This window comes from Botryllus schlosseri, chromosome 1, assembly GCF_051294905.1.
Source record: "Botryllus schlosseri isolate E-star chromosome 1, Bs_hap1, whole genome shotgun sequence".
Lineage (NCBI taxonomy): Eukaryota > Metazoa > Chordata > Ascidiacea > Stolidobranchia > Styelidae > Botryllus > Botryllus schlosseri.
The window spans coordinates 10,077,617-10,097,588 of NC_137236.1; the positions used below are offsets into that span (position 1 = coordinate 10,077,617).

The following is a 19,972-nucleotide window of genomic DNA, read 5'->3' on the forward strand; positions in this document are numbered from 1 at the left end:
TGATATTGTTATGCTGCTATCGACATGCACAAAGTGGCCCGCAGTCGAAATGCAATAAATTTCAACCAAGGATGTTACAATGAAGTGAAAATATTAATATATGAAAAAGGTTCACAGTCCAGAACCTACCAAGGTTCATTTGTGAACGTCAACCTCTAAATGTCTGAGGTTCATACAGAGAACGCGAACGTGAACCTCACGTACACACCATCCCTAGTACACGCCAAGGTGGGTTAGATACCGCGTTCAACGGAATATCTTCAGTCAGGTGATTTATGTCAAAATCGGGCTTGATGTATTCTATTTCTGCCGCGTACGACATATTTCCTTCAAAACATCGACTGACAATGACAACTATAAAAATTTCGATCTCTGCGTGACTGCTGGAGCGTGATGTGTTTGTGGAAATTTCATAACGGTGGCGTTCTGAAGAAAACGGCTGCGGCCAATTTTTTTTTCGTTTTGCCCTTCAATTTGAGATCACATAATTTTTAGAGTGCAGTGCCCCGTTAAAGTGAAACGTTCCTGGAAATAAACCGCATGCTATTACTAAGTCCAAGCTGGCGTAATTATTTCAGATAATGGAAGGGTTTGATCGCTGCGTTTTTAATGACATGTTAGCATTGTTTCAATCAATATTCAATGCAATCTTGTGAGCAGATAACACTGATCAACACAGCCATGGGGCTATTTTAACCAAAATCTCCCATTTTCGCTGTAATGGCTAGATAGGAAGGCGGCTCAGTCGTACTATAAAGTTTAGAAATTCAATCTACTTGTTATTTTCACAGGGGCACACTGAAGACTCTTTTAAATCAAAATACAGCAACGGCAGTATATTTAGGGTATCAGATTTATCATAGTTATGGACTTTCACGGATATCGTGTACATAAATAAACTCCAGTCATGTACAGAAGTATTTACCTGGATACTCAAATAGAGAGGCATTGATTCAATCAGTTTTACGTCCACCATCTATTGTAAATTTGAAATTATCAGTTGGAATATTTTATTTATAATTTGTTTTAAAGCACAATTGTTTTTGTACGATTTCCGCATCTAAGCAATTTAGTATAGTTTCTTGAAAGGTTCCAGCAATGGTCTGCCATAATATGTTCATCCCATCTGTCCCAATATCTTTCTTTTGTTGTTTTGATGTCTTGGTGGATCTTCTCTCCTTACTAATCAACAATATCACCAGGAAATATGCCAAGATGACCGAACAGGAAGTGAACTTTTATGCTCATGTTTGTTCCTAATTTTCTATATGCAGAAAGGAATTTTCGGACCTGCTATTTATTGCTGGGTGCTTTGTGATCATCTAAAAAGTTTTATTTACTAGACCTTAGGATAAATTCCATGCAACGAACTCCTTACTAATATGAAATTGGAATATTTCATCCGTATTCGAATCTGAAATTTATCGAATATACCAGATTTAAGCTTCTCGTTTGATAGGGATGCAAAAGGTATACCCATTTGGTTGACTCGGCGAAAAATTATCAATTTAAAATTCAAAGGAAATGAGACACATATGAGTATTTTAGTTTAGCTTTTCAAGGACAAATTTTATAGCTTTATACTCCTCTTTCATCTTGGTAGAATGCAGGGTTGTAATGAATCGAGTTATGACGATTTTCTGATGACTCAACTTGACTCGAGTCATTTTCTCGAAATGCAGAAATGACTCGACTTGGACGCGAGTCATTGCGCATGACTGGAGACACAGAAGGCCAAGACAGATATTCATCATAATTTCGAATAATAGTAAGTAATCACCCTATTGGGACTTCGTCTCTGAGTACTAGTACTTGAAAATGCGTTCAGAAAGTCTTGGAATTGAGAGAAATTAGTATATTATAAATGCCAAGCATTCAATATCACCAAACAGAGTTCTAAAAAGTGAGTTAAACAAGATTTTAACTGGAAGCTGAACAGTCAACACATTGACTCTGACTCGGACTCGAGTCATAATACCATGATTCGGATTCGACCCTCTGCTCGATGACTCGGACTCGCACTTGACTCGGTGGTGAGTGGAAAATGACTCGACTTGATTCGAGTCAAAACTATAAAAGTGAAATTGACTTGTGACTCGGAGCCTTGTGACTTGGTTACAACCCTGGTAGAATGACTAATTGATACAGGAGAATATGTATTACCGTTGTGCAAAAGTGCCATTTTTAGGCTTGACAAACTGCTTTTTTGACACACAAATATTCCGCACCAGGTCATGTTAATATTGATAGAATGACTGAGAATGACATGAGGGTTCTTCATCGTCAATTATCTATTAATGCGCAATATAAGATTAGAGAAAACTATAATTTTTTGCCCATCAAATGAAATATTCAAAGGCTTTTTTAGGGGTATAAATATTTTCTGAACAGTAGCCAATCAGGCAAAATGTGATATTCGTAATCAGCAACCTCGAAAACCACAGAAACGGCTCTCTCATTTTTTACATTTTGTTGACCAGTGTAATTATTGTCGTAGTTTTTCGGACCGGATAACGGTCATTTCTAGAATCCGGCCTTGTAGTCGTACCGGAGTCGGACAAGAGCTTTAAAAACAGGATTGGAGAAGGACCAGAGAATATGTCGATCCGCTCCGCTGTACTATGGCTGAATTTTACTAGTCACTGCATCTTACTTTTAGAGAGCAGTTAGTATCAAATTCAGGATCCTCCCAATATCAATATCAATTATTCACATGCTGTATATAGCCGAGTGCCATGCATCAGAACAAGAATCGTGAGACACGTTACAAATCGATTTCCATAAATCTTATATTACGACCGATCTGAGAATACTTTTTAGACTCGATTGCACAAAACCGAAAAATATTTCTCGCTTAGCGCGGTCATTTTAGGTATAAGAGATCCGCGCAACTCGTAGGCGAAATATCAACAAGCGGTATAGACGTATCCAATAGTCAATCACTGAATAAATCTGGTATTCTTGGCAAACCGCGTATGAAGGACACTGACGATTTTTATGCTGTAGATTGTACATCTTAGGTGGTACGGGAACGCTGTATAAAATATTAAAAAATGAAACACGGGTAACCAAAGTTAGGGCAGCACTATATCTAAGGTTGCACTTAAAACAAAAATGAATTCATGAGCCTTGTTTAGAACATTTTTTTATTGATTTACGAAACCTTAATTATGTCGTCACAGTGCATTGACATTGCCAATTGAAACTGTAGGGTAAATATGGGGTGAATATCACACCTTACAGGGGTGTGTTCCGATGTGGTGACCATGTATGGCTCCACCTACACATTTTTCTGTACCACCTTCCAGACTAACCAACACGCAAAATGACGAATAGATGCAATTTTAGAAATATATTCCGCTACCGTGATACAGGTGTTTCGTTCAGTTTTTATGACAATTTCACTGGTAAAAGTGATACAGACTTATATTAAACTACGCTATACTTTGCAAGGTACAAGGTTTCTCATGTAAATAGCGTCGCTGGAAAAACTGTTAAGTAGAAGTAATGCAGAGACGTAGCCAGTAAAGTAAGTCAGATTGAGAACGTCGAAAAGTAGAAGTAGGGTACTTTGCTACTGTCCAACTTCGAACACGTAGGGGTGGCTGTTGAAATAAGATTAAGGAAGAGCCTCCATTTACCCATGATGTCTAGTCTATGCGGCCGTCGGTAAGTGCCAATGGTCGACAACTAGTGGCATATTCCTCATATATTCTGTGCTTTTTGCGTTGTCTGATAGAGAAGCATTTCTTCAACCGATGAGACCAAAACACGTATAAATATGCATTAAGAATTACTGACTTGTAAATGAGCTATCAAGGGTTGGAGATTGAATCTGAATTTCAAAGGAGGTGGGTTTGAGTTTGAAACGGGACGGCTTCTGACCCGCAAGACCCTGGCAACGTTACTTTTAGTAGTGATGGTTGGAACAACATCACACCACAGAACACATAGGTATCACGTTTCATGACAAACGACGATACGTCATGTTCTCCAGTTGTTGCTCTACAACAATATTTCTAGTAAAATGCGCAAATAGAACTAGAACTGCTTTCCAAACTATGCAACCAGAACTAGTCAAAACCACTTGTTAGTTTACCGTGACATAACTAGATCTATAGTTTATACAAATCTGCTGTGGCCAATTTTTGACCCATACACTGAGAACGACTGAACTGTAGTTTGTCAGCATAAATCAGATACAACTGTCCCGTGTTAGTGCTTGCCCTGACAGCTTCAACGAATGTATAACGACATTTACCTCTTTCCCACGTATTCATCGAATAAGTTACCGCAATATGTTGTACGAGTCCTAAAAATGTGCACCGGAGGTACGCAAGATTATGTAGCATGATAGTGACAGGCTTGTATTAAAATGAGCACAATGTTCATGACTAGCACAGAGATCTACAAGCCTCCGCTGTACCAATGCCTCTCGACGGATTTAAGCATTTACCCGTTTATTTGACAAGATGTAGTAGTTCATTTCGACGCCTTCCCATCTTACAATTCTATCACAAACATCTGCGGTTCAGAAATGATTAATTTCCGGAACCGCACATTTCAAACGGAATGAAACTCGAACTAATTCCTGTAAATTTTTTTGCATGAATGATAAAAGCATGATTAACGATCCCAGCCTTGATGTTTGAGGTCGGTTTTCCGAGTAAATGATTTCTCCCGGATGGCACTTGAGATTCCCTTCCCAGTAAATGTTTTCCAACATATGGCACATTTACGAGTTTTAACGCCGGCATGTATGTCCATATGACGCGTGAGGCTAGTCTTCTCAGTAAATTCTTTTCCACACAGCACATTTATGATATTTGATTCCAGCATGCATATCCATATGACAATTCAGGTGATTCTTTCGTGTAAATGTTTTACTACATACATCACAGTTATGATTCCTAATACCAGCATGTATATCCATATGTAGCATGAGGTCTCCCTTTCTAGTAAATGCTTTCCCACATACATCACATTAATGATTTTTGATTCCAGCATGCATATCCATATGACACTTCAGGTTATCCTCTCGTGAAAATGTTTTACCACATACATCACAGTTATGATTTTTAACGCCAGCATGGATATCTACATGACGCATGAGACTTCTCTTCTCAGTGAATGCACTCCCACATACGTCACAGGTATGATTTCTGACGCCAATATGGATATCCATATGAAGCATGAGGTTTTCTTTCTTAGTAAATGCTTTCCCACATACATCACAGGTGTGATTCTTAATGCCAGCATGGATATCCATATGAAGCTTGAGGTGTCCCTTTTGAGAAAATGCTCTCCCACATACATGACAGGTATGATTTTTGACGCCAGCATGGATATACATATGACGTTTGAGGCTTCCCGTCATTGTAAATGCTTTACCACATATATCACAGTTATGATTCTTAACGCCAGTATGGATAACCATATGAAGCTTGAGGTCACACTGCTGTGTAAATGCTTTACCACATACATCACAGTTATGATTCCTAACGCCAGTATGGATAAGGATATGAAGCTTGAGGTGACCTTTCTGTGTAAATGCTTTACCACATACATCACAGCTATGATTCTTAATGCCAGCATGTATATCCATATGAAGCTTGAGGACTCCCTTTCGAGTAAATGCTCTCCCACATACATGACAGGTACGATGTTTGACGCCAGCATGGATATCCATATGACGTTTGAGGCTACTCGTCATTGCAAATGCTTTGCCACATATATCACAGTTATGATCCTTAACACCAGTATGGATAACCATATGATGCTTGAGGTGACCTTTCCGTGTAAATGCTTTACCACATACATCACAGCTATGATTCTTAACGCCAGCATGGATATCCATATGAACCTTGAGTTCTCCCTTTCGAGTAAATGCTCTCCCACATACATGACAGGTATGATGTTTGACGCCAGCATGGATATCCTTATGACGTTCGAGGTTACTCGTCATTGTAAATGCTTTACCACATACATCACAGCTATGATTCTTAATGCCAGCATGTATATCCGTATGAAGCTTGAGGACTCCCTTTCGAGTAAATGCTCTCCCACATACATGACAGGTATGATGTTTGACGCCAGCATGGATATCCATATGACGTTTGAGGCTACTCGTCATTGTAAATGCTTTGCCACATATATCACAGTTATGATTCTTAACACCAGTATGGATAACCATATGAAGCTTGAGGTAACCCTTCTGTGTAAATGCTTTACCACATACATCACAGCTATGATTCTTAATGCCAGCATGTGTATCCATATGACGTTCGAGGCTACTCGTCATTGTAAATGCTTTGCCACATATATCACAGTTATGATTCTTAACACCAGTATGGATAGCCATATGAAGCTTGAGGTAACCCTTCTGTGTAAATGCTTTACCACATACATCACAGCTATGATTCCTAATGCCAGCATGTATATCCATATGTAGCATGAGGTGTTTCTGCTCAGTAAATGCTTTCCCACACACATCACAGTCATGATTTTTGACGCGAGCATGGATATCCATATGGCGCGTGAGGATGCCCTTCCGTGTAAATGCTTTACCACATATATAACAGTTATGATTCTTAACGCCAGTATGGATAACCATATGAAGCTTCAGGCTACCCTTCCTTGTGAAAGTTTTCCCACATAAATCACAGTGGTGATTTCTGCTAATAGCTTGCATGTCAATATGACGTTTGAAGTCCAACTTGCAAGTTCAAAGTGTTACGAACAAATTTAGAACAAATATTTTAAACTCTATTCAGCTTATCTCATGACAATATGTCCGTATCTGCCATGTATGATAGTGTAAAACTAATCAAAACAAAGTGTTTCATTAGATTGTATTGCAATTGCCATACAATATTGTACTACATACAAAAATATCAACAGCACAAAAATTACTGTTCTCATGATAGTTTCGACTAATTCGACACCTTCCTATCTTTTCATTGTATCGCAATTTTGTGGTGTATTGAACTGCTAATAAACTGAGCCGAACAACAGTTCGCGTGAGTTCTTTGACAGCTTCAACGAATGCACAACGATAGTTGCCTCTTTTACGTGTATTCATCAGATAAGTATGACCGCAATAGATTAAAGAATTCTCACAAATGAGCACCAGAGATACGTAGGCCTATACAGGATGTTAGCGAGAGGCGTGTAGTAAAATACGTTCAATATTCAAGACAAGCACTGGACACAGAGATCGGCAAAAGAATTTGGTATGTACGACACGCACAGGTATCGTTGCACAAATCCGTTTCGACGGAGCGTTCGATTTGTGGTTGGTGCCCCCAATTTGCCGAATGGTTACGAGTAAGGCGGACCACAATGATTCGAGCAATCGAATATAAATTGAACATTAATACTAGTTATTCGAGTCAAGTAGTGAGAGACGAATTTTCGGTGCCCTGCGACGATGCGTTTTCCAATATGGAAGGTTGTGAATCTTGGTCGTATCGTTGCATACGAAACATGCAGTACCAAGCTGGGGATTGGAATCGCTCAGACGTACTACAGAAACCGTCATTCATGAGGCACACACCATTCCAACTTTGTATTTCTTAACCGATAATCAACCGCATCACTTTTCTAAGCAGTCTGCATGTGTACGGATGGGCTCAGATTGCAAGGACAATGTTATATCAAAAACGAAATTGCATAGTGAGGACAGGCATCACACGCTAATATGGGTATGCGTTGACCGCCGCCTAATTATAATTACGGTTTTACGGCTGAATTTGGTCGTACCTCCACAGGTTGGCCACCCCTTGCCAAATAGATATAAGAATAAGACAGAGCATCTAACACAGTGGTTCTCAAACCCGACAACGAGACCCCCTGGTTACGCCCCCTCTGGAATTATGTACCAATTCAAAATGTCTGAGTTATCGCGGCGGTTTCATCGAGAAACATCTAGACAGAAGTTATCGCAAGCTGAACAGTGTTCAGTGAACACATATTAACTCCATCCTATTCTACTCCAAGAGGAACAAATATGTCCTCTTACCACTACCAACGGATAAATCATGACGAGAAACATTTGCTGATGACATCCCAAAAGACCTGTAAACATTGTATACGATATTGCACATACGGTCATACTGTTCTGAAGCATGAACCAGCATATTTATTGTGATAGCTAGTTACAATGCAATGCGTATCTGATACACCCCAGTACCATTGGCACACCCTTTGAACTAGGAGTGGCCAACCTTTGCGGCCAAAAGGACACATGCGAATTGTTAACCATTGCGCGGGCCACTTGAATGTTGATGACATCTATTAGTCGTCCAATATGAATGAACCGGATTAGGAAACAATGTAAACAATATTTTTCTTACTATACCCATCAACATCAATAACAACAAGGTCATGAAAACTCAGTGTGCGGGAGGCGCGGAAATTTTTCAAAGTTTATGAATAAATTCGTTCAATAATATTGTTACTTGCATATATTACGCGTAGCTTCCGTGTACCTCTGGGCTCATTTGGCGAAGATAGAATTATTGACACTTGGACGTTAGGGTGGATTGAAAAATGAAAATTTTTGAATTTTAAAAAAGGGTCTTGATATGTGGTGCCAAATAGTAAACAAATAAATTCTATCATGATTTTGGGTTCGTACACCCTCTAGTGGTCGTGCAATTTCACCGAACGAGCAAAAAACAGCTAATTTCGCCATATCTTGATCATCACTTACACTAGCAAGTCAGTTTTGGGCTTAAAAGATGCAGAAGCAACATGTTTCTATCTCACTTCCATAGAACTTACTCTTAAAAATGAACAGAAAAAAAGTTACAAGCAAATTTCTGATTTTATAGGTAAAATTAAGCACTGAAGCAGTGGGTAGGATGTCAAAAGCGTGTAGTGATTGATCTTATGACTGAGCAACATACCCTATCAATCAGAACCAATTTTCAAAACTTGCTCAAACAAATGAAACCCCCTCCAAGCATAAATAGGGCTCGGGCATCGAATAGAGACTGCTAAAACTGTATTTAAAACAGCGTCCATTGGTAGTGCAGCGTCACGACATCGGTAAGTTTATAACAACGGTCCTCAAGAGATTTCTTACCAAAATGCTGTCGTATGGTTTGTATCATATTTGTCACAAAGCTCCTGAAGGAAAGCACAAAAATTGAAAATACACATTCAAAACACAAACATCAATTCTATACTGAAAACAGAAAATTTTTGTAGCAGTATCATATGAGTATCAGTGTGCAGAAACATTAAAATCATGTTTAGTATTGAAAGATTTCATCTGCTTTCAAGACTTCAGTTTTCGTCTGATTAGGCTATCTCTGCGTTTAAATCCTGAAACATGAGTAGATGCTTCAATAACCACGTTTTAATGTCTTTCCACTGCCGGGTTGTGGCAAGGATGACTGAGCCTTAATGGTGATGATCTTAGGTTTTCCACCTCGTCATCTGACAAGGTCTTGATTGCAGGCGGCTGTTCAATATCTTTGTGGTTTAAGTTGACAATTTGGTGGAAAGATTAAGCCTTGATGTTGATAACTGGAATTTGGAAGAAACTGATGCTCAATATCGCTGTTTTTAGGTTTTGTGTCATTTATATATCTTCCTTCAAAATCATAATTGGAATTTGGTATGGTGTGGTTGTTCTGCGCACAGCTGTAATCTTGTTAACTGTAAATCTTCGGACGTTTCCCTCCTCGTCACCAAAGCATTCCCAGCAAAATATTTTCTGGATGTTCAAAATGAGCATTTCTTTGTAGCAAAGATAGTGCAAGGGAGTGAATTCGGGTATCAGTCAGCTTTGTGACACGGGAAACTATATTGTGGACATTTTTCGCACCATCTACAATGGAATTGTGCATTTTTATTTCAAACTATAACGGAAAATTGACCCCTATGCAAAATTGAGCAAGACAGTTCAGATTTCACGATGGACGACTCTGTCCCACATAGTACTTTGAAACGTAAGATGCGAGAGTCAACCATATTGAATGAACGACGGGCCCAGCCTCTAAATATTGCAGATCTGGTTATAATTGACGACTTTGAAGGAGGATATATATATGAAACCAAACCCTAAAGCAGCAACATTGACACCAGCATCAGATTCTTCCAAATTCCAGTTATCAACATCAAGGCTTAATCTTTCCACCAAATTGTCAATTATAACCTAAAAAATATTGAACAGCCGCCTGCATCGCAATCAAGACCTTGTCTGATCACGAGCTGGGAAACCTATGATCATCACCATTACGGCACAGTTATCCTTGCCACAACCAGGCAGTGGAAAGACATGTGACAGTGGTGACATAAGCATATGCTCAATGTTTCAGGATTTAAACGTAGAGATAGCCTCATCAGACGAAAACTGAAGTCTTGACAGCAGATGAAATCTTTCAATACTAAACATGATTTTATTGTTTGTGCACACTGATACTCATATGATACTGCTACAAAAATTTTCTGTTTCCAGTATAGAATTGATGTTTGTGTTTTGAATGCGTATTTTCAATTATTGTGCATTCATTCAGGAGCTTTGTGACAAATATGATACAAACCATACGACAGCATTTTGGTAAGAAATCTCATGAGGGCCGTTATTATAAACTTACCAATATCGTGACGCTGCACTACCAATGGACGCTGTTTTAAATACAGTTTTAGCAGTCTCTATTCGATGCCCGAGCCCTATTTATGCTTGGAGGGGGTTTCATTCGTTTGAGCAAGTTTTGAAAAGTGGTTCTAATTGATAGGGTATGTTGCTCAATCATAAGATCAATAACTACACGCTTTTGACATCTTACCCACTGCTTCAGTGCTTAATTTTACCAATAAAATCAGAAATTTGCTTGTAACTTTCTTTCTGTTCATTTTTAAGAGTAAGTTCTATGGAAGTGAGATAGAAACATGTTGCTTCTGCATCTTTTAAGCCCAAAACTGAATTTCTAGTGTAAGTGATGTTCAAGATATGGAAAAATTAGTTGTTTTTGGCTCGTTCGGTGAAATTGCACGACCACTAGAGGGTGTACGAACCCAAAATTATGATAGAATTTATTTGTTTTCTATTTGGCACCACATATCAAGACCCTTTTTTGAAATTCAAAAATTTTCATTTTTCACTCCACCCTATTGGACGTATCACTATCGAAAATTTTGCAAACATGCATTTATCATTTTGTATAAAAGTTTCATCGCCGACGATCTTTTAGCGAGTGCAGACGCGAAGTCTGATGTTGGACGACACGGTCTCTTATAGTTGGATATACAGCTAGACTAATTTCCGTAAATGTAGAGTATTTTTAATTTTCAAGAGGAGGTAGCAATACTAAGAGTAAGAAATCGAGTGACAATCAATCGATCGAAGTGCTTAGAATAATTTCAAGGCAAATAAATCTGCCACGAAATATTCTACTTCATTGTTATATATGTAGATTTACGAAAAATGTGGCGTTGCCAAAGCGTCGGAACTGATATTTTAGTCATCAACATCCTAAATTTCGTGGTCAGGTTAATCAAATTTATGGTTGGCCTTGCAAGCTCATAATAAATTATGTGGATAATTCATCTTAACACAATACACATATAATCCATTACTATCAAATACTTGTGCATAAAATGAGCTGTGCAATGTCCATCAACAACAGTGTTAGAAGGCAAAACTATTACAACATGATTTTGACATACAGCAAAAAGATGATCATGAATATTTACTGCAAAATCAGGTTGACTTTTGCTGTATGAGTCAGTTGGATGTCTTGACCTTCAGCCGATCAAGGTTTGGTTCTAGATTTGAAATTTTCCCACAAATACTCAAATTTAATTCAAATGGTGTTCATTCTGAGAGTCATCGCGTACATTTGGCTTTCATTAACACATGCTGCTTCATAACAGTGGCATTATACAAAATGTGTCAATTGAGCAATTGATCATGCTAACTACCATACAAATCTTTAGTTCTCAGATCCAAAAGCCAGATTTTGCATCACATGCAACTTGACTTCATAAGGAAATATCTACCGAGCTTTCTGCTATATCGGAAAATATCTCCGACTACAAATATCAAAATTTCAGCTTTTTCAAATTAGACTAGAAGCAGAATTATAGCTGTCAGTTTTTTCTAAATTAGACTAGAATTGGATTTTCAGCCACACTTTTTTCAATAAAATTAGGGAATAATTAGAAGGATCGCTACACAGTTTTCTTCACAAATTACATTAGAATTAGTATTATTGAATCTGCAAAAACTTGAACATAGACTCAGGTTCATTTCATAGCAATTCAAAGTTCATTCACATAAGCATGATAATGGCAAATGGCTGCCGTACACCGAAATTAATTCGTGTCTCCTAGCATTTTCAGGAAACCAGAAATTAGATTAGAATTAAAATGAAAGCATATAGAAACATTACACAAGTTAGATTAGAATTGGATTAATGGCTTCGTCTAGTCCAGTGGTTCTTAACCTTGCCTCCAGCGCCCCCCAAGGGGCGCTGGCAATTTTGAAGGGGGCGGAAACGCTCAGAGGGCAAAATGGGGGGCGCTGGGCTCAGGCGGCGGTATGGGGGGCGCTGGAGAAAATGGCTTCGCAGTAGATGATGTGGTGGTAGGACATATCCTTAATGAGTATTCAGAGCAAATTAACACCGAAAACTTCGTTAAATATAGCCTATAGCCTATAGCCATCTGGCGGGGAAAAATTATATGCCAGTGAAGAAATGCCAATTTGAAATCGTGTGCGTCTTTTAGTTTAGTACGATTGGGCGGCAGGGATATCTAAAACTAGATATTCATGTTGGGCGATATCCTTGTTGGGCGATTCTATATTTTTTGATATAGCGGACAGGAGGTCACGAAATAACAACATGCAACGAAGTCATACCAACGGGTTCGCCCGCCCGAATATGTTTCATTATTAGTTACAGTTTCCAAAACACCTCACAATGTTCGCTATGAGTCTGCGCACACTCAACAACTCACTGAGCAGACCCTTGGACAACAGTGCGTAACGTAGATTTTCTGTGCGCAGAGACCGTGTCAGCACTGCGCACGTGCGCAGCTTAGAGGGAACATTGCACCTCACTCAGCTCTACTGTTAAATCTGGTAACGTGAGCAGAGAGGGCAAGGAATTGATAGCAATATATATGCAATTTCCGATCTTACTGACCGATTTTATCATGAATTATCGAAAGTTTTCGCGCTTCGCACTGACTCGCTAACAGTACAGCTAATTTCGTGGCAAAAGCGAACAACGTGATGGGGGCGGTCGGTTTATCACCCCATGGGAGCCCAAGACCCAAGTTTTTTCGGCGGGCCTGACGAAGTGCCGTTTCGTTCCTGCCAACGGGTATACGCCCGAAGATGTATAATTATTATTGACAGGGTTGTAACCAAGTCACAAGGCTCCGAGTCACAAGTCAATCTCACTTTTATATTTTTGACTCGAGTCAAGTCGAGTCATTTTCAATTCCCACCGAGTCAAGTCCGAGTCCAAGTCAGCGAACAGAGGATCGAGTCCGAGTCATGGTATTATGACTCGAGTCCGAGTCCAAGTCATTGTGTTTTGACTGCTCAGTTTCCAGTTAAAGTCTTCCTAAACCCACTTTTTTAACTCTGTTTGGTGATATTGAATGGTTCGCATTTAAAATATATCAATTTTCCTCACTTTTAGCAGTTTCTGGTTGCATTTTCAAGCACCAGTACCAATAAACGAAATCCCAATAGTGTGTTGGCTTCGAAATTACAATGAAATGTCGGTCTTGGCCGTCTGAATCTCAAGTCAATGACTTGCTTCGAGTCATGCGCAATGACTCGAGTCCAAGTCGAGTCAATACACTGATTGACTCGAGTCGAGTCGAGTCATTTCCGTATTTTGAGAAAATGACTCGAGTCGAGTCGAGTCATCTGAAAATCGTGACTCGAGTCTGACTCGAGTCGAGTCATGACTCGAGTCATTACAACCCTGATTATTGAGGGGTCCTACCTTTTCAAATCACACATCACTCAGCTCTATCGGTATATCTGTTTACGTGAGAAGAGATAGCATAAAAATTGATATCAATATACATGCAATTCCCGATTATATTGACCAATTCAATCATCAATTATTGAAACTTTTCGCGCTTAGCGCGTCTAGATGAGAACAGCTGGCTCAGTAAATGGACAGTGGACACCCAATGTAGATGACTAGTATCAGCAAATAGCGGATAGCAGAAGTGGGGTCTGGGGGCGAAGACCCCGAAAGTTTGGTGTATCACCCGATGGGGGCCCAAGACCAACGTTTTTTGGGGGGCTGACGAAGTGCTGTTACGTCCCTAGTAACGAATTAATGGTACCTACGGGCACGCCCAAATATGTTTAATTATTAATTACGTGCCCTTTATTTTCCCATACAACAGCTCACTCAGCGCTACTGGTAAATCTGATTTCGTGGGCTGAGAGGATAAAAAGTTTAGAGCGGCTTATATATGTAACTACCACCTATTCATTCATGCATTATAGAAAATTTTGGTACCTAGGGCGACCAGGCCACACAAACTTTGCTGACCATCGAAATCACAATACGGGGTCCTTGGGGGCGAAGCCCTCATAACTTTGGTTTATCACGCTATGGGTGCGCAAGGCAATCGTTTTCAGGGGGTTGACGAAGTGCTGTTACGGCCCTCCCTCTTACTCATTGTCTTTATTACATTTCTTACAATATCAGGTTGGGGGGCGCTGCAGCACGATGATTTTTGAAAGGGGGCGCTGGAGGAAAAAAGGTTAAGAACCACTGGTCTAGTCAGACAACTAGAATTATCTAGTTGTTCAAGTGTGCTGTAGCGCTAATAAGCTAGCAGTCACGGAAGTAGGCCTACCTCATAAGTCGAGGTTAAGACTCGATGTGAATGCATTTGCATATCAATTCAACATTTTTACAATAATGGCCTTGTCAGCACGAAAATAACCATCAAATTAGCCAGATTCATTATATGGATCTGTTTGTATTTTGATTGAAATTCTGACTACAGTTAAAATAATAGCTGATTGTGTTACTTGCAGCAAATCCAATAACCGGCATATGGCAGTAACAATAGATCTCTTGGTATCAGAGGACGTATGATTACAGTATTTGAAACACTCATCTCTCATCACTGGACTTAAATCATTGCGATTGATGTTCGATTAAGATTCCAGTACTCGAGTGATTGTGACCAAACGCCCTTGTTACACTAACTAACTGCAAGAGCACACAATAGAACACTGGTATCACAATTTCAGTGTAAAATACCAGAACATGTTTCGAGTTCTAGTTCAAGTTATAGGCTATGTTCGTAGGCGCAGCTATATTTTTAAAAGGCACAACCAGAACTAGAACTGCTCACTATTTAAACTCATTAACTAGAACTACTTGAAAAACAGTATCTAGTTGTTGATCATCAACTAACTAGATCACTAGTTTGTATAAGCCTGTTCTCTCTTCAGGCATGCCTGGAACAAAACGTAATGTCGTGGCGAACTTTACAAATTAGCAATCATAGTAAGGCGTGAGTCGTTACCACATGAAGATGTCATAGACGCGAATTTAGAATCCTGACAGCTTGAATCATACAAGGCATTATTATTCCGATATAAAACATACCACATACTAAGCTATCTGGATAAGCCTGACTAGTTCTGACCGAGAATGTTCCATAATACTCACCTACCAATATACATGCTGCTGGTATTACTGCACGCGCGCTTTCGTATCGCTTTCGGAAGTGCCGTATATCAAGTTACTAATCCTGCACGAACTACAGAAACACCTCCAAGCAATATTCCCTCTAAGCTGCGCACGTGCGCAAATGCGCAGTGCTGACACGGTCTCTGCGCACAGAAAATCTAAGTTGCGCTCAAAAAATCCGTAGTGATGACCTTTTTTTAGTCGTTACGCACTGTTTTTCAAGGGTCTGCGCAGTGAGTTGGGGAGTGTGCGCAAACTCGTCAAACATTAGATGGAACATTGCCTCCGAGACACCCATGGCCATGGGCTACGTAATACAGCACTAGAAGGAATACGAGCGCTCTCGCAGGGGTAGGAAACTTGATTTTCAATGGTACGGAAGTGAGTAAAATTTATGACTGAACTGTCACCAGGCGAGGTAAATATGTCAGAACGAGGCCCGGTAAATTTGAGACCTGACTAGTATTTATTTGATAAGAATTACATGTGTTTCGACCAGGGCTGTGGAGTCGGTAAATTTTACCACCGACTCCGGCTCCGACTCCGGCTCCGACTCCGACTCCGACTCCGACTCCGACTCCGGCTCCGACTCCGGCTCCGACTCCGACTCCACACATTTTCAATATACCGACTCCAACTCCTGAGTCTATAAACGTACCGACTCCGACTCGGACTCCAGCATTATTACCAATTTACTTCGGAAATTATACGACACATTGTCGGTTGAATGACTATCATACAACCATTAAACATATGCAAGCATGATTAACGGTGGCTTTTACAAAACCAGCCGATGCATTTGCTCTGTCACATTATCATGGTTTAATTCCAAAAATTGCCTCAATTTTGACTGCATCGCGAAAACGCATATTGTGATTTTCTTCCCCTGTATAACTGAGTTGTAATTTCCAAGTAATATCTAATTTTATCTATGTCAGGGGTGGGCAACTTTTTCGGCCAAAGGTACACATGAGATTTACGAACCATTGCGCGGGCAACTGGAATGTTGATAACCTATTTTTAGTCGTCCGATAGGAGCAAACCGAATTAGGTATCATTGTAAACAAGACGATATTAATACGCTCTAAAATTGATAACAATATGTCATGCAACTATGCAATGCGCAACCAGGCCCTGGTCGCGCGAAGCGCCAAATATTTTTACTAGATAATGACTGAATTATATCAATAAATATGTTGCTGACATACATTGGGGGTCGTATCCGTATACCACTGGGCTCATTTGGCAAGGACAGGATTATTCGACGTTTAGACATAGCAAAATCGACGGTATCAGTGAACATGCCTCTATCATTTTGTGCGAATGTTTTGTCGACGATCTCGCTGCGAGTGCACAAGCGAAGCCGCATGATGGACGACACGTTATCTCCTAATTGCGAATATAGTTAGACTCAATTCTGTGAATAATATGTATTTATAATTTTCAGAAGGGGGCTCAAATACTGAATGCAGGAAATCTAGTGACAATGAATCATGCGAAGTACCGAGAAAAATTTCAAGTCAAATAAATCTGCTATGAAATATTCTACTTTATGGTCGCATACGAATATCTGGAATTAATGTGGCTGGCCCCTGGATACGTCAATGCGTCAGAACTGTTGTTTTAGTCATCATCAAATTTCGGGGTCATGCTAATCAAATTTTGGTTGGCCTTACAATTGTACCTGATGTCATAAATAATTTCGAGAATTACCGCGCAGGCCACACCTAACCTTCTCGTGTACCAAATTCAGCCTGCGTGCCACGGGCTGGCCGCACCTGATCTGCATGGTTAATAATAACAGTGATTGGTCGTACATAAAAATCCTATTGAAAATTCATTGAAAGCAAATGTTTTCATGATAGAGAAGTTGGAATCGGAGTCGGAGTCGAAGTCAGAGTCATTCTCACAAACTCCGACTCCGACTCCAGCTAATATAGTTTTCACGACTCCGACTCCATCAAACAAAAATTACCCAGACTCCGACTCCGACTCCACCGACTCCGACTCCGACTCCACAGCCCTGGTTTCGACTTGAATGTAAACAATGGGCCTGATCTTTTTTGTCCACCATATGTTAAACGATGTGGACGCGCTAGTATGGTATTTATGCACTTTCGATACCGAGGTAAAGAAGTCATCGAAGTTTTCGTGGCAGTGCCCGCAATGGAATTTATAGGCTTTCCTGAGCTTGGCAATTTTTAGTCTCCGCATATCTTCTATGTTTAGGACACCGAATCTTTTGAGCAGCCTTTGTAAAAACTATTCACAGCTCAACTGTACAGTACAGATTTTTAGGAGAAGTAATTCGATTCGGATTTTTTTGGATTTTGGACGGCATTATTCGGATTCGCATCGGTTTTAGTTGAGATTTTTCGAATTTGGACGGATAGTTCTTCAGGGCATAGAAAACTGAAGAGATTCAAGCGCTGTCGGGCGGATTCGCATTTTAAGAAATCAATATCCGCTCATCACTTGATAAAGTGATAGCGACACCTTACAGTCGTGCGTCGCCTACAAAGCATATTTTGTTTTGTATAGAAATCAGGAGAGAGAGAAAGAGACTCTATTTTCATCCAACCAAAATACATAAAAACAGACGGCAATGATGGCGGTACAAAACATGCTTGCACAGTATTCGGTATCAGATAGGAATTATCGATACGACAGTGAATGTCAACTATTCTGATCACACCAGCATCAAACAGGTATACTTGACTCTACACCAGTGGCTCCCAACGTGGGCGATATCGACCCCTAGGGGGCGATTTGGCGGTCTAGCGGGGCGAAAATGACGAAGGGGCGATAGGGGGGCGAAAATGGACAAAGGGGGCGACGGGGGCAAAAGTAGCGAAGGGGGCGATAGGGGGGCGATGACGCGTTAAAACGGCTATATTTGAGTCAAGTCGGAGAAATGACCTTTTTTTGTTTTTTTTGTCATCCCACGAAAATTCAGTTGCAAAAGTGTAAAATTCGACATCGAACAGCAAATTTGAACTTTTTTTTTAGTCAACCCGCCGGTGATTACAGTAGGGATACTCATTTTTTGGTTCACAAAATTTGGGGGGCGATGATCGGCGTTGAGCTTGAAAAGGGGGCGATGAGTCGAAAAAGGTTGGGAACCACTGTTCTACACAGTCAGGCCGTAAAAAGTGTTGGTTTAAAAAGTAAAATAAAAATAAAAGTAAACAATGGTAGCAAATGATCAATGAAGCAATGTCTGGGCAAAGCAGAACAACAGTGTTATAACGTCAAGAGGTGATTAAGCAGGCCTTTTTTGAATCTATTATAAGGCAATTCACGGATATCTTGTGGTAATTTATTCCAGATGATAGGAGTAGTCAATAGATCTCTTAGTTAGGTTGCTAGAGAGAGAGATACAGTTTTTATTGAGTAAGAAATTACATTCAAACATAAAATACAGGTTGCAGCGATACGATCCTTAGGGATCAGCTAGTCAGCTACATCTATGGAGTACAGAATCGTCTTTTAATAGAATTAATAAAAAAAAACAGGTACAACAGTAGTAAGTTGGAATAACACCAGAGTAACAGGCAACAATAATAAAGAAGTAACGAAAGAACGAAATACAATGAAAACAAAAGATAAATAGAAGATGAATAAATGTACAGAGTTGTCCGTTTAAATTCTAGAGATAAAAACAATTTGGCAACAGATTATCAAATCCAATAAACAGCAATTACAATGCAAGTAACTTTAATATGACATGAGTAAATGAGATTTAAATTCGCGACAAAAGGCTGAAAAATACATCTCCTTAGTGGCTAATTGAATGTAATTCCATATTTTTGATCCGTGTTGTATGATTGATATCCGACATTCACTATTCGTGACACGAGAAACAAATAAATTATTGGAAGTCGAAGACCGAGTACGGTGTGTATGTACTGTACGACACTAGATGGCGTGAAAATTTCTCTAAACAAACTTGGGAGGTCACTCCAAACCTCTACTGTCAAGATTTTAAGGGATTTATATTCGGGGGAGAGTCGTTGCCGTTTTTTCATACAACTGATATATGTTTCTAATTGCTAAATTTTGAAGTACTTCAATTTTCGATTAGCACGTTTTGCAGCTAAGTCCCCAGACGACTATGACATAACTGGGCTGACTATCAAAGAGTGAGAAATACAAATTTCTAAGCTCAGGTCTTGGTAGGCTGTGTCTTGGACGGGAAAAAATTCCTACATCCCTGGAAAGTTTTGTAGTAATTTTATCGATACGGGACTTCCATGATAAATTATCGTCAATGC

General features: G+C 39.7%; 2 protein-coding genes across 6 annotated transcripts in view; one reads left to right on the forward strand and one right to left on the reverse strand.

The window, feature by feature from the left end:
- Positions 1 to 19,972, forward strand: part of LOC145453615 (uncharacterized) — a 371,639-nt gene that overhangs the window by 87,911 nt on the left and 263,756 nt on the right. The window lies entirely within an intron of this gene.
- Positions 4,257 to 6,274, reverse strand: LOC145459642 (uncharacterized). The gene has a single exon (XM_080338240.1). It carries the CDS (start codon positions 6,191 to 6,193, stop codon positions 4,985 to 4,987), a length of 1,209 nt encoding a protein of 402 aa, XP_080194366.1. The 5' UTR covers positions 6,194 to 6,274; the 3' UTR covers positions 4,257 to 4,984.